The sequence below is a fragment of the Saccopteryx leptura genome, chromosome 2 (assembly GCF_036850995.1).
Source record: "Saccopteryx leptura isolate mSacLep1 chromosome 2, mSacLep1_pri_phased_curated, whole genome shotgun sequence".
Lineage (NCBI taxonomy): Eukaryota > Metazoa > Chordata > Mammalia > Chiroptera > Emballonuridae > Saccopteryx > Saccopteryx leptura.
The window spans coordinates 24,340,392-24,352,169 of NC_089504.1; the positions used below are offsets into that span (position 1 = coordinate 24,340,392).

Consider the following 11,778-nt stretch of genomic DNA (forward strand, 5'->3'; position numbering starts at 1 on the left):
GGGTGGGGGCGTGGCGGGCTCGCTGATGAATCCAGCACTGTCTAGGCGGCCCTAGTCCAGTTTAGTCGCATTCGGTTAAGCCCTGGCTGACCCTTCCCCAGGTGAACCTGTCAGGGACTGTGGGAGTGGCCGTCTTACTTCCCGCCTCTTCATGCCATTCACAGTGTACGCGGCCTTTAAGTGGTTCTGTGGCCCCGACAGACCCCTCCTCTCTGCTAAGGTTCGGGGTGGAGGTTGGGGGCGGTGAGGGGGGCGGTCACCAAAGGGTTCCGGCCGCCCCGCTCCGCGCAAGCCCCGCCCCCTGACAGCGGCCCCGCCCCCATCTTGCTGTTAGGCTGCTCCTGGAGGCGGAGCCTGGCCGTGGCGTCTAGGCGGGCAGGGGAGGCCCGAGCAGGCGCGCCTCCGCCACACGCACGCCGCGCGCGCCTGTCCCCACCCCGCTCTTCTGTCTTTATAAAGGGAAGGCGGGTTGCTCGCTCGCTAAGTTCAGTCCGCCACTTTGCATCCACTTCCATCGCTTCTTACTGTCGTTCGTCAGACTTCAGTCGCCAAAATGGTGAAACAGATCGAGAACAAGGTATGCGCTCCCGGGGAAGGCCAGGGCGAGACGCGCAGCCTCCGTAGCTGGGAAAGACGAAGGGCTGGACGCGGGCAGGCCGCCGCTCCGCACCCTTGGAGGAAGGGGGTGCGTCGGCTCGGCCTGGCTCCGCAAGAAGCCGGGGTCTGGGCTCAGCCGAAGCGCCCGAGCACGCCCTGGAGGAAGGGAGGAGAGGGACGAGAGGCCCATGGAGAGCAGGGTGCCCAGTGCGCCGCGGGGATGCACCACCCCTGTCCGGGGATGGAAACCGCGCGTGGGTTAGGGGATGCTGGGGCTCTGTCCTGGGCCCCATATATACCTGGATATGAGCCCGGGCAAGGAGATGGAGGGCCCTTCGGAGAAAACATGGGGTTGCTGGGCGCCGCTCCCTTCCCGGTGAGAGGTGTGACCCACCCGTGCTGGGTGGGGTGGGCTCCCGTGGGAGCGGGTCTAGGCCGGAGACCCCGGCTGCCTCTATTGCTGCCGGGCCCCAGCGATGACGTGTGCTGTATGCTTGCGGAGGGGGCGGTTCGGACCGCTGCCCTCCCCTCCCTCGCGTGTACCAGTCTGTCCCCGAGGCCCGAGGGGCCCAGGTAGCCGCATGGAAGTGAGGTCTGGGCCGCGCCCTCGGGACTCCTCCTCCTGCGGCGGGGCGTGTTTCCGGCAGCGCAGGCTTTGGAATGACTCAGTCCACGAGGCCCGGCCCAGGGCCCTCTGCTGCCCTGCCCATCTGAGGTTCACACACCCACCGTGGGTCAGGGTTTCTGAAGCTAGGAATGCCCTGGGAACAGCAGCGCTCTGCTCGTTGGCCTTCGGGCACCCAGATGGTGTTTCTGTCCTTTCAGGAATGCTCAAGGCAGAAAGTGTTCCATTGAGAGTTACTGCGATCGCGCCTAATACACTCCTGCACGGAAAACTCAGAATCTAACGTGTCTATTACACTGTAGCCACTCAAGAAATGTTTGTCAAACGCAGAGTCAGAAAAATGAGTGGGAAAGAATTGATGTTTCTCGAACTGTGGAAGATCCTTGGAAAGCGTTTACCCTGAAGGGCTCCCACCCACCCCAGCAAAGTAGGCAAAAGGCGGGTGCTCGCTGGCCTTGTGTGCCCCGGGCCTTGGTAGATGCTGGGGCGGGCTTGGAAACCTCGATTTCTCTGTGACGGTCCCTCATCTTTTTGTTACTTTTAGAATTAAAAAAATATATGACCATTATAGAAAATCTGGAAAGAGAGAGCTAGCTTTATTTCCTACAAGCAGCTATAAAGTAGTTGAAATTACATTATGTATACTGTTTTGTTTCTGGGCTTTAATTTTTCTGTCCAATTTAGCCTGCCCATTTTACATGTATCCCGAAGCGTTTTGTAATCCCGTCAGTACCTGAACACATGGCTGGACATTTGGGCGGTGTCTGTTGCTTCAGTGAATATTTTGCTGGTTAACGCATTGTACTGTTCATTGTGCAGAGGTTAGGCTATTTTCTCAGGGTAGGGACTGGAGTGCAGAGACGGGGTCAAGGGACAGGAACCTTTTAAGGCTTGTGAATGCCGCAGGAACCATGCGAGTGCTCCTTTTATTTCCCTTCAAAGCTGACTTTTCTCCCATAACTTTGGCCAGATCATTAGTAAGAAAAATTCGCATTTGCATGTCTTTGATTTTTAGTGACTGAATTTTTCTTCTCCCACGTGTGTTGATTGGCTAATTGTATGTAGCCTGTTACCTGTTTGTCCTTATTTTATTTTTCTATTGGAATTCTTTTTTTTTAAATTGTGAGCATTTATATGAAAATTAGCGGCCCTCATTTGTTGAAAACATAGGTCCTTAATATTAAGTTTTGTGCCACATACCTAATGAGTGAGAAATGCCCGTTTGGAGGTGGGGAGAGGCTCCTTCAGGGTCTGTCACCCTCCTCAGTATAAAGGAACAGGTGAGAACCCATGAAAGGAGTGAAAAGACCTTGGAGTGGGTATGTTAGTTGTCTCAGAATCCATACAGTACAAACCGAAAATTGGTTGGTTCCTGGAGCACGCCTTGACCTTACAGTCTTTCCCTGTTTTCCTTGTCATAGTTATGACACCCTACTCCTAACCGAGAGAAGATGGAGAAGGGTGATAGGAAATTTGTTCCTCACAAAAGCTCTACCGCCTGGGGCCCAAAGGCCCTGATGATCAGTTGGCCTTCAAAATTATAATCCAGTCATTAATCAAAAATTAAGTTAATTTAAATGTTACTTGTAAATAATTGAATACACTTTAGATTTTTTGTCTTGATGGACTTGATGCCATTTGGCCAAGGCCAAATGAGGTGTTGGTAGTTTGGAGCCACTGGGATCTATTTCAGATACAATTGGGATGTGATGAGAACGAAATCACACTGGTTTTTTTAGTTGTGTTTTGTTGGGGTTTTTTGTTGTTGTTTGTTTGTTTGTTTTAGAATAACAGCTGCCATTTATTGACCGCAGGCACTTTGTTAAATGCTTTACAAACTACTCCTATGCTTATTAATTTGCCTGTGGAATGATTATGTTTAAGAAAAGAGATGCTACACCGTTTTTATTTACGTATCCTGCCTACATAGTTTTGTTTTAAAATATTTGTGTCAGTGAAGAGAACCTTTATTTTTAATTTTTGGGAACTAGAGACTGTGGTTTGCTTTTTAAGGTGATTTGGAATCATTTTCAGACTGACACCTGTTTATCAGGAGAAATGGTTATGAGGTCTACACATACCAGACTCCAACTCTTTGTTCATTTGAGCCCAAAGTTCCTGTTCTGTGCCTTTTTCTTTTCAGAATTTTAAGTAGTTTTGCTGGAATTTGATTCAGAATTGTTTGGGAAATTCCTTGAGAGTGTTTGAAATAACATTCTATGTTGAAAGTAATCTTAGCAAGTGTTTACTGAGAGCCAATCATGTCCACAAAACAATATATATACAATACATATAGTGTGGGGGATTGGGGACACACACATTCGCACAGTCAGAACTCTGGGTAGAACTTTTAACTCCCCCACTACTGCTGAAGGGCAAACCTTACAGATGTTAACAGTCAGTGACGCCTATTTTTTTGTATATGTATTTTTTAAATTTTATTTAGAAAACTAAATTTAATAGAGACATTGATCAATAAGAGCACATAGGTTTCAGGTGAACATCTCTAGCATTTGAACTGTTGATTGTGTTGTGTGCCCATCACCCAAAGATGTTAGATGTATTGTACACTGTATTTTTGTTGTTGTTATTGTTGTATTTCTCCAAAGTTAGAAGTTGGGAGGCAGACTCCCACATGCACCCTACCGGGATCCCCTGGCATGCCCACCAGGGGACGATGCTCTGCCCATCTGGGGTGTTGCTCCGCTGCTCCCCTGCAGTGGGAGCCACTCTAGTGCCTGAGGTGGAGGCCATGGAGTTGCCCTCAGCGCCCAGGCCAACTTTGCTCCAATGGAGCCTTGGATGCGGGAGGCGAAGAGAGAGATAGAGAGAAAGGAGAGGGGGTAGGGTGGAGAAGCAGATGGGTGCTTCTCCTGTGTGCCCTGGCCGGGAATTGAACCCGGAATTTCCACACACCGGGACGATGCTCTACTGCTGAGCCAACCGGCAGGGCTGTACACTGTATTCTTATCATAAAGTAAGCTACAGAAGAGAGAATTAATTTACAGTGCTGTATATGTTTATTGGGGGGAAAACATCTGTATGTAAATGGACCTGTGCAGTTGAAACTTGTGTTGTTCAAGGGTCAGCTGTAGTCATTCAACCAGACAGTGTCATTCCTTGACCGTTTTTCCTGTCTTATCTGAATCTTATCTGGATGTGTAGAATGGTTTAAGGGGGAAAAATCACCTTAGGAAAGAATTTGAAGTTAATCTGGAAAAATTGGCGATGATTTGGAAATATAATTTCTATAATTCTAACTTGACTCTCTCCACACACACCCAAAAGTGGGGTGGGAGTTTGCACCTGGGTAATCCAGAAGGTTACAGAAGTCATGACATGCCCTTCTCAAAACAGCATTTGTGAATTGTTTCCAAGAAAACATGAAGTAGATATTAGAAATCTAGAGAAGTACCTTTACTTCAGGAGAATTCACTTTAGGTTTTAATGGTGCTTTGTTTTGTTTCCATTCTCAGCTTTCAAGGGAGGGGAACATTAGTTTTTAATTAAATCAATGTGACCAGCATTTTTCCCTTCAAGAAAACCTAGACCTCAGATATAGATGTTTGTGTTTTGATTTGTTGGTTGCCCCAGTTTTGGTCAGCACTGACTTAATTGTGGTTAAAATGAGTTTCTTAACTGAAAGGTTAAGTTTCCAGGGTTACAATATCAAGACCATTGGTAAATTATTCAGGGAGGTTAGTGGTAAGGGATTTCTTGATCATTTCTGCTCATGGAATTTTATTTAATATGCATTCGTTTTGAAGAACTAAATCTTCCCATTTGGTCAACAATGAGGGCAGAGTTTTGAGATAAGGGCAGAAATAAACTTTATAAACAGGATAATCTCAACTCTTATAAACTCCATTAAAAAGAACACAAGGAAATACGCTTAATGCCAATAGTGATTGAATGAATGCAAGGCTTTGGAGGAAGTCTTGTTTTTTGTTTTTGTTTTTCCTTTTGGAATGTTCCACCATAGAAAATAGTTTAGTTTAATAAAAAAAAGTGTTAGCTTAAAAAAACAACTTGTTCTGTAGATGACAAAATTCTGTGCCTTTATGACTTCTTCAGTTCAAGTGACCCCTTTCATCAGTTGATAAGCATTTAGTGAATGTCTCCAAAATACCTAGACTTTATCTGGAAACATTTTTAATACAGGTGTCAATTTTCTTTTGTTTGCTTAGTTTGGATATAAATTAATATTTTATAAAACCCATGGAGATATGAATATTGACATACTTGTTTAATCTTATCAAGTAATACTACAAACAACACTGAAGGACCCCCCCTCCCCCCCTCCTAGTATGCTTTTCAGGAAGCCTTGAGCAGCGCAGGCGATAAACTGGTAGTAGTCGACTTCTCCGCCACGTGGTGTGGGCCGTGCAAAATGATCAAGCCTTTCTTCCATGTGAGTATTCAGTAACTGCTTTGTAAGAGACTTATGTTCTTTGGGTCGGTGGTCACAAAGCTAGAAAATTTAAAAAGGACAAAGAGTTTGATTCAGAGAAAACGGACATCCTGTTGTGTTTACCTGATTCCTAGTCTAAATTTTTGCATCTTTAATTAGTCTCTATTTTTATTACATTTCCATTGAACAAGGTTGAGAATACTGACTGCTGTTAACAAGTTTTAATTCTTTTTATTCTTTCATTTTAAATTCCCCAGACCCTCTCTGAGAAGTATTCCAATGTGGTGTTCCTAGAAGTGGATGTGGACGACTGTCAGGTACGTGGCCTGGAAGCTACTCCCTCTGAATGGCCAACAACTGTTTTAGTAAATACGTTACATGATAATAGAATGATTTTGAACTACGGCCATAGCTCAAACATATTTTGAGAGAACAGGTAATTGTGCCAATTATGAGCTTAATCCTAGCTGTCAGGAGGTGTACGTCTCACATCCTAAAATGAGCTTCGAAACAGGTAATTGAAGCTTCTTTCCCTTACTTCCCAGTTAACTCGTCTTTCTAAAAACCTACATATTCTATCTAACATTCTGAGACGGTCAATTAGTAGAAATCGAGTTTGAGTATGATAACTAAGTCCAAATAGCTGATAGTGTCACCAGATGTGGAGACCACATTTCAGGTTTTTGGCAAGTAATGACATCAGAAAGTGTATTCACAAACTTACTCTCGTCTTAGTTGTTTGGGTCAATTAGAAAACTCATATGTTTTAAAGACAAAACCCCATGCTGCCTGGTCGGGAACTGAGAGAAGGATTAGGACGGGGAGGAGCCCAGGGCTGGGTTAGTGAACAAACGCTTGTTTGGCCTTCTCCGGGGCATGCCTGCTCTCTGCGCCTTACTTACGGGTATTGACTCATCTAAATCCTTGGTACTGGCCTCACCCCTTTTTACAGATGAGGAAAGCAGAGAGGTGACGATGGAGGCGGAGGAGCCAGGATTTAAAGTGGGGTCGTCTGGCTTCCCAGCCCTTGCTCTTCAGCACCACACGTTAGAGGAGGCTCTGTGCGGGGTGGGTGCAGGTCGGGTTCCCAGCACGTGGCCACGCCTGTCACACAGCCCCGCGAGCTGGGAGAGCCTGCTCAGGGTGGGTCACCGGGGGGCCCTTTACAGATACTGTATGTGCACGTCTCCCCTCGCCCCAGTCGGGAGGGGAGGGGAGGTCAGCCTGTGGTGCGACAGCAAAGATGCTAGACCTTGGTCTCAGTCTTGGCTCACTGGTTTCTGTGTCAGGCTCCTCTCTTCTTCCTTGAGCCTTGGTTTCTCTCTGTGACCAGATCTTAGCACTCACCTGCCCCCTCAGCTTGCCCAGGTTGCATATTCATCAGTGAACATTCAGCTGTGGACTGTTTAATAAAAGCAGAGAGGGTGTATGGCTGTACTTTCTAAATCTGTGAGGACCTGCCCAGAGCGCAGTGCTTGTCCTCAGCACACTGTCTGGCCCCGCTCTCGTCGCTCTGCCCCTCTGCTCGCAGCCCCCTCCACCAGGCACAGCCTCTGCTGCAGGGGGCGGGGGACCCCTGGTCATGGGCTTCACATCTTTCCAGGAATTCTCCAGTTACCCGCTTCTGTGTCCCAGGCTCGGTTACTCCCCCCAGTTTGATCCCCTGTAAAATGGCAGTGGTGATCCAGCCTCATAGGGTAGTCATCGGGACTAAGTGAAATACCTGTAAAGTGCTTGGAAGAGTACCTGGCACATGGTTAAGTATTTGCTAAATCTTGTATTATAAGGAGCTCTGTGTCTGCCCTTCACCATTAGTCCCTGTAAGTGTGTGGCCTGGCAGGTAGCAGGTGGGGAGTGAATGAATGTTATATGGTTGTTAAGTAAAGCTGTTGTTCTAATGTGTCCCTGAGTTTTAGGAAAAAGAGCACTGAGAGAAGATAGTATGTGTTTGAGAAAAACCCTTGCTCCCTGGTTGTTGTTTTTTTGTGTGTGTGACAGAGACAGAGAGGGACAGACAGACAGGAAGGGAGAGAGATGAGAAGCATCAGTTCTTCATTGCAGCATCTTAGTTGTTCCTTGATTGCTTTCTCATATGTGCCTTAATTGGGGGGGGGGGTACAGCAGAGAGAGTCACCCCTTGCTCAAGCCAGTGACTTTGGGTTCAAGCTGGTGAGCTGTGCTCAAACCAGATGAGCCTGCGTTCAAGCTAGTGACCTCAGGGTTTCAAACCTGGGTCCTCTGTGACCCACACTCTTTCCACTGCTCCACCACCTGGTCAGGCAGCACTGAATAGATGTCCATTTGAAAGTATTAACAAGCACTCACTGTTGTGGGAAGCTCTCTGCATGCATTAGGTCATTTAATCCTCACAGTAACTATGAGAACAGTGTCTTAGCACCCCCACTGAAGAGATAATGAGCCCGCAGCCCAGAGGAAGTAGGTCAGTAAAGCAGGGCCAGCAGTTCGAGCCGGCACCGTGCTGGCCAGAGGACAGGCGCTTTTGCCTCAGTCCAGAACCTCTGGGAAGCAGCTGTGCAGAGCACTCAAGGACTTCCTGTGTTCCAGAGCTCCTCCCCCACGTCTGCTTGGCAGACTGGGAATCACCCTGAAGCGACCTTTCACTTTGCCTCCATGTTCTAAAGCTTGAACAACCTGTGGTATCTTTTTCTTTGAATACCTTTATTGGCTTTAGCTTAGAGGTCACTAACAGCCTTATCAGTCTATTGCAGTTAAAAACTAATTCCAGAACCTTTGGTCACCACATACATACACGTAGCTGCAGTCTGTCAGCTCCAACTTACCTGGTCATTCAGCAGAATTAGCGACACAGGTCATTCAAACCAAAAGCAGTTTGTTAAACAATCAGTGAGTTGCTTTCTCCCATGGGATTTATGAATTACAAGAGTAGATCTTCTGGTTGCTTGGGAACTCTAGGTAAAACCATCACCTCTTCGACTTTAAAAGAATACACATAAGGGGTAAAAATTATATCAATCTCATTTCTGTATATTAGATCACATCGTTAAATAGATGGTATGTTTAATGACTGAATTAATTTTAAAATTTTATGTACAGACAATCCCTGACCATGAATTTCAGACCCAGGGCAATTTATACATTTATGTCTTTGAAGTAAGCAGCATACAGTTTTAAAAGAAGGCTCTGTAAACCCTTGGATAGGATGAAGTTGTCTTTTGGGTGTAATAGATAGAAATGGACAATTAGGAGGTAAGGACATACACTGTGGTTCACAAAGAAAATTTTGTTTTTATAAACTAAAACAAACAAGTTACTTAGACCTGATAGTATTTGCAGCCTTTTAGAATGCTGTTTCCATTTTGAGTAGAACAGCCAGGAATGAGTAAAGACAAGTGTGACCCAAGCAGGTTTAAGGTTGTTTTGGCTGTGTGGGGTGCTGAGCCAGAAACTGGTGAAACTAACAAGGCACCACGCAGTCTTGTTACACTTACCAGTAAAGACTAATGAAAATCTGAGCTCGAGTAAAACTAGGGATGGGGGGCAGGTCAGTGGGTGTTAGGGCGGGGGGGGGGTGACTAGGGAAGAGCTGCTGAAGGGAGTTTCAGGGAGGGAGGGAACGCCTTGGTGTCCTGGGTGGTGATTATGGGACTGCATTTGTCAAAACTCACAACTTGTCCAAACCCCCCACCTCCCCCTAAAAGGTGCATTATTACTACATTTAAGTTTACATTTCCAGATTGTTTGCCAAACAAACGTACAAAACCACACAGGAAACGGGGGTGTTATTGGGGAGTAGGCTAGTTCTCTGTTTCTAAGTGAGGGAAATGATATGTTTTTAAAGCCTCAAAGGTAACTAGTTAATTCTTAAATGTGCATAATTTTGAAACCACTACAGAAATAGCAAACAAGTCCATAGACCAAGAAGTAGGAAACCAAAGTGGTTAGAGTAAAACATTAACTTTAGATAGCAGAGAGCAGGTCCCTAGAAGACTTGAACAGGCAAGTGAACAGGCGGTCCCCGGGTATGAGTGAGACAGGTTCTGTAGGTTTGTTTTTAAGTTGAATTTACGTGTAAGTTGGAACAGGTACATTTCCATATTAAATACAACTTAATACAGATGTTTGTCTTAACATAGTATGTATTTTTACCTTTCTGTGCATATAAATACTTAAACATTTTCAAACCTGTCTGGTTCGTAACCCGGAGACTGCTCGCACTGTTCCTGGATATTGACTCAGTATTATTACAATGTCAGATTCCCAAGTTTGTTTGACTGTAACTCAGTCGGTCATTTTGGGGAAATTGACTGTGATATTCTGAAATAATGTCAGGAACACCCATGAGAGTTCTTTGGTTTCTGTGTGTGCCAAGATGTATGTAAGTGGACTAAACATCTTACTGAATCACTGGGTAGTATCCGATACTAGTAGCAATCTGGTGCCCCTCTTTGGAGAGTACATAGTAGCAAGAATCTTAATTAAGAATATAAACATTTAAGGCTTTTGTGCTACCATTACATTCATGGTCAGTTTTTATATGCTAAGAAAACAGTCATGCTGAGCTGGAGTGTATAACAAAATACCTGGTTTTGGATTACTTGTGTCAAAGCTCAGCACTTAATCTTGTCTGTATTCTCTCTCCCGTCTCCCCCACCCCAGGATGTCGCTGCAGAGTGTGAAGTCAAATGCATGCCTACCTTCCAGTTTTTCAAAAAAGGACAAAAGGTAGGTACATCTGTCTTGAAGTAAATGAACTGAATGATAGCAAAAACCTGGTGTCAATGAGGAACTGAAGTGACTTATTCTTCATGCCTGGGGGGCACATCCCCATTGTCTACTTTTACAACTGTGTAAATATGTCACTCTGCGTTGATTTAGGTATATGATGTGGCATCTAACTGAAAATCGATCTTTGCTAGAACTAACTTGTCACTAAATTTGTGGTTGGTACTTACTTCATACTTACATAATAAAGTACAGTTGTCTTTATTTAAGAGGTATTTGTGTCAAAAAAATTGTATTTGAATCTTTTGCCTTTATTTAAGGGGTTATTCTTAACCTTTGTTTTTAACCTAAGACTGTGTTTTAAATTATCCCTTGCCCCCGGCCCTCCCCCTTTCTGTGAGCCTGTCTTATGCACACGATAGTCATACAGTGCCACCGTCTAATGGCAGTCCCGATGTTCTCTTAACAGGTGGGTGAATTTTCTGGAGCTAATAAGGAGAAACTTGAAGCCACCATTAATGAATTAGTTTAATCATGTTTTCTGAAAACATAACTAGCCATCGGCTCTTGTAATTTTTTTTCTATTTACAAAGAAGAAGGATCAAGTATAGAGACTATATACTCAACTACCATCTGATTATAAATGACAATAAAATATTAATTTTACCCTTTTTAAAACTGTCTGGTGTCTTGACTAGCTTTCAAAATAAATGAAAAGTGGCTAATTAGAAGGTATTTAGTGTCCTAATTATTTATTATTTTCATATATATATTTTTAAGATGTTACTTATGAATTTGAGAGAGAGAAAGGGATGAGGGAGAGTGGGAGAAGGTAGGTATATAAACCCCATTTCCCAGTGAGAAGCATCAACTCACGGTTGCTCCCCTATGTGCCTTGACCAGGCAAGCTCAGAGATTTGAACCGGCAACCTCAGTGTTCCAGGTCGGTGCTCTGTCCACTGTGCCACCGCAGGCCAGACTATTTTCATATATTCTTGATCACTTCTTAGTAACCTTCTAGTACACTGACTGCTTTAAGATTTTTCTTTCATATTATTACTACTATAATATATTTCTGGGACTATCTTATGAGCAATGTAGGCAATGGATTAGTATGTTTAAATTGTTATTTTTTTTACCCTTATGAATCATAGGCCCCTCATGATCCTAATACTAACTAATATTTACCCCCCAAACGGTAGGTATATAAACCTCATTTCCCAGTGAGAAGACAGGCAAGAGGTTAAGTAATTTCCGCAGCATCGCGCTGGTTGGAGGATGTGAGATAACAACCCAGGCAGTCTGGAGCGCGGGTGCTTGGCGCTCTGCTGCACTCCCTTTCGCTGCAACAACGGGAATAAATGGTAAAATGACGGGTCCTTGCCTGGGTCCCCTTCTCTAAAATTAGAGTGCTGAACTAGGGTGTTTTTCCAAATATGAA

At 44.8% G+C, this 11,778-nt stretch overlaps 1 protein-coding gene across 1 annotated transcript; it reads left to right on the forward strand.

Moving 5' to 3' along the window:
• The first annotated feature begins 367 nt into the window (after positions 1-367).
• Positions 368-11,068, forward strand: TXN (thioredoxin). The gene is made up of 5 exons (XM_066367464.1): positions 368-577; positions 5,529-5,633; positions 5,891-5,950; positions 10,272-10,337; positions 10,807-11,068. The coding sequence occupies exons 1-5, from the start codon at positions 554-556 to the stop codon at positions 10,867-10,869; spliced, it is 318 nt and encodes a 105-aa protein (XP_066223561.1). The 5' UTR covers positions 368-553; the 3' UTR covers positions 10,870-11,068.
• Positions 11,069-11,778: the final 710 nt, after the last annotated feature.

Coding starts and splice junctions, on each gene's coding strand:
- TXN (XM_066367464.1), top strand. CDS start 554: ATGGTGAAACAGATCGAGAACAAG. Junction 5,951..10,271: donor TGGATGTGGACGACTGTCAG/GTACGTGGCCTG, acceptor CCCCCACCCCAG/GATGTCGCTGCAGAGTGTGA. Junction 10,338..10,806: donor TTTTCAAAAAAGGACAAAAG/GTAGGTACATCT, acceptor TTCTCTTAACAG/GTGGGTGAATTTTCTGGAGC.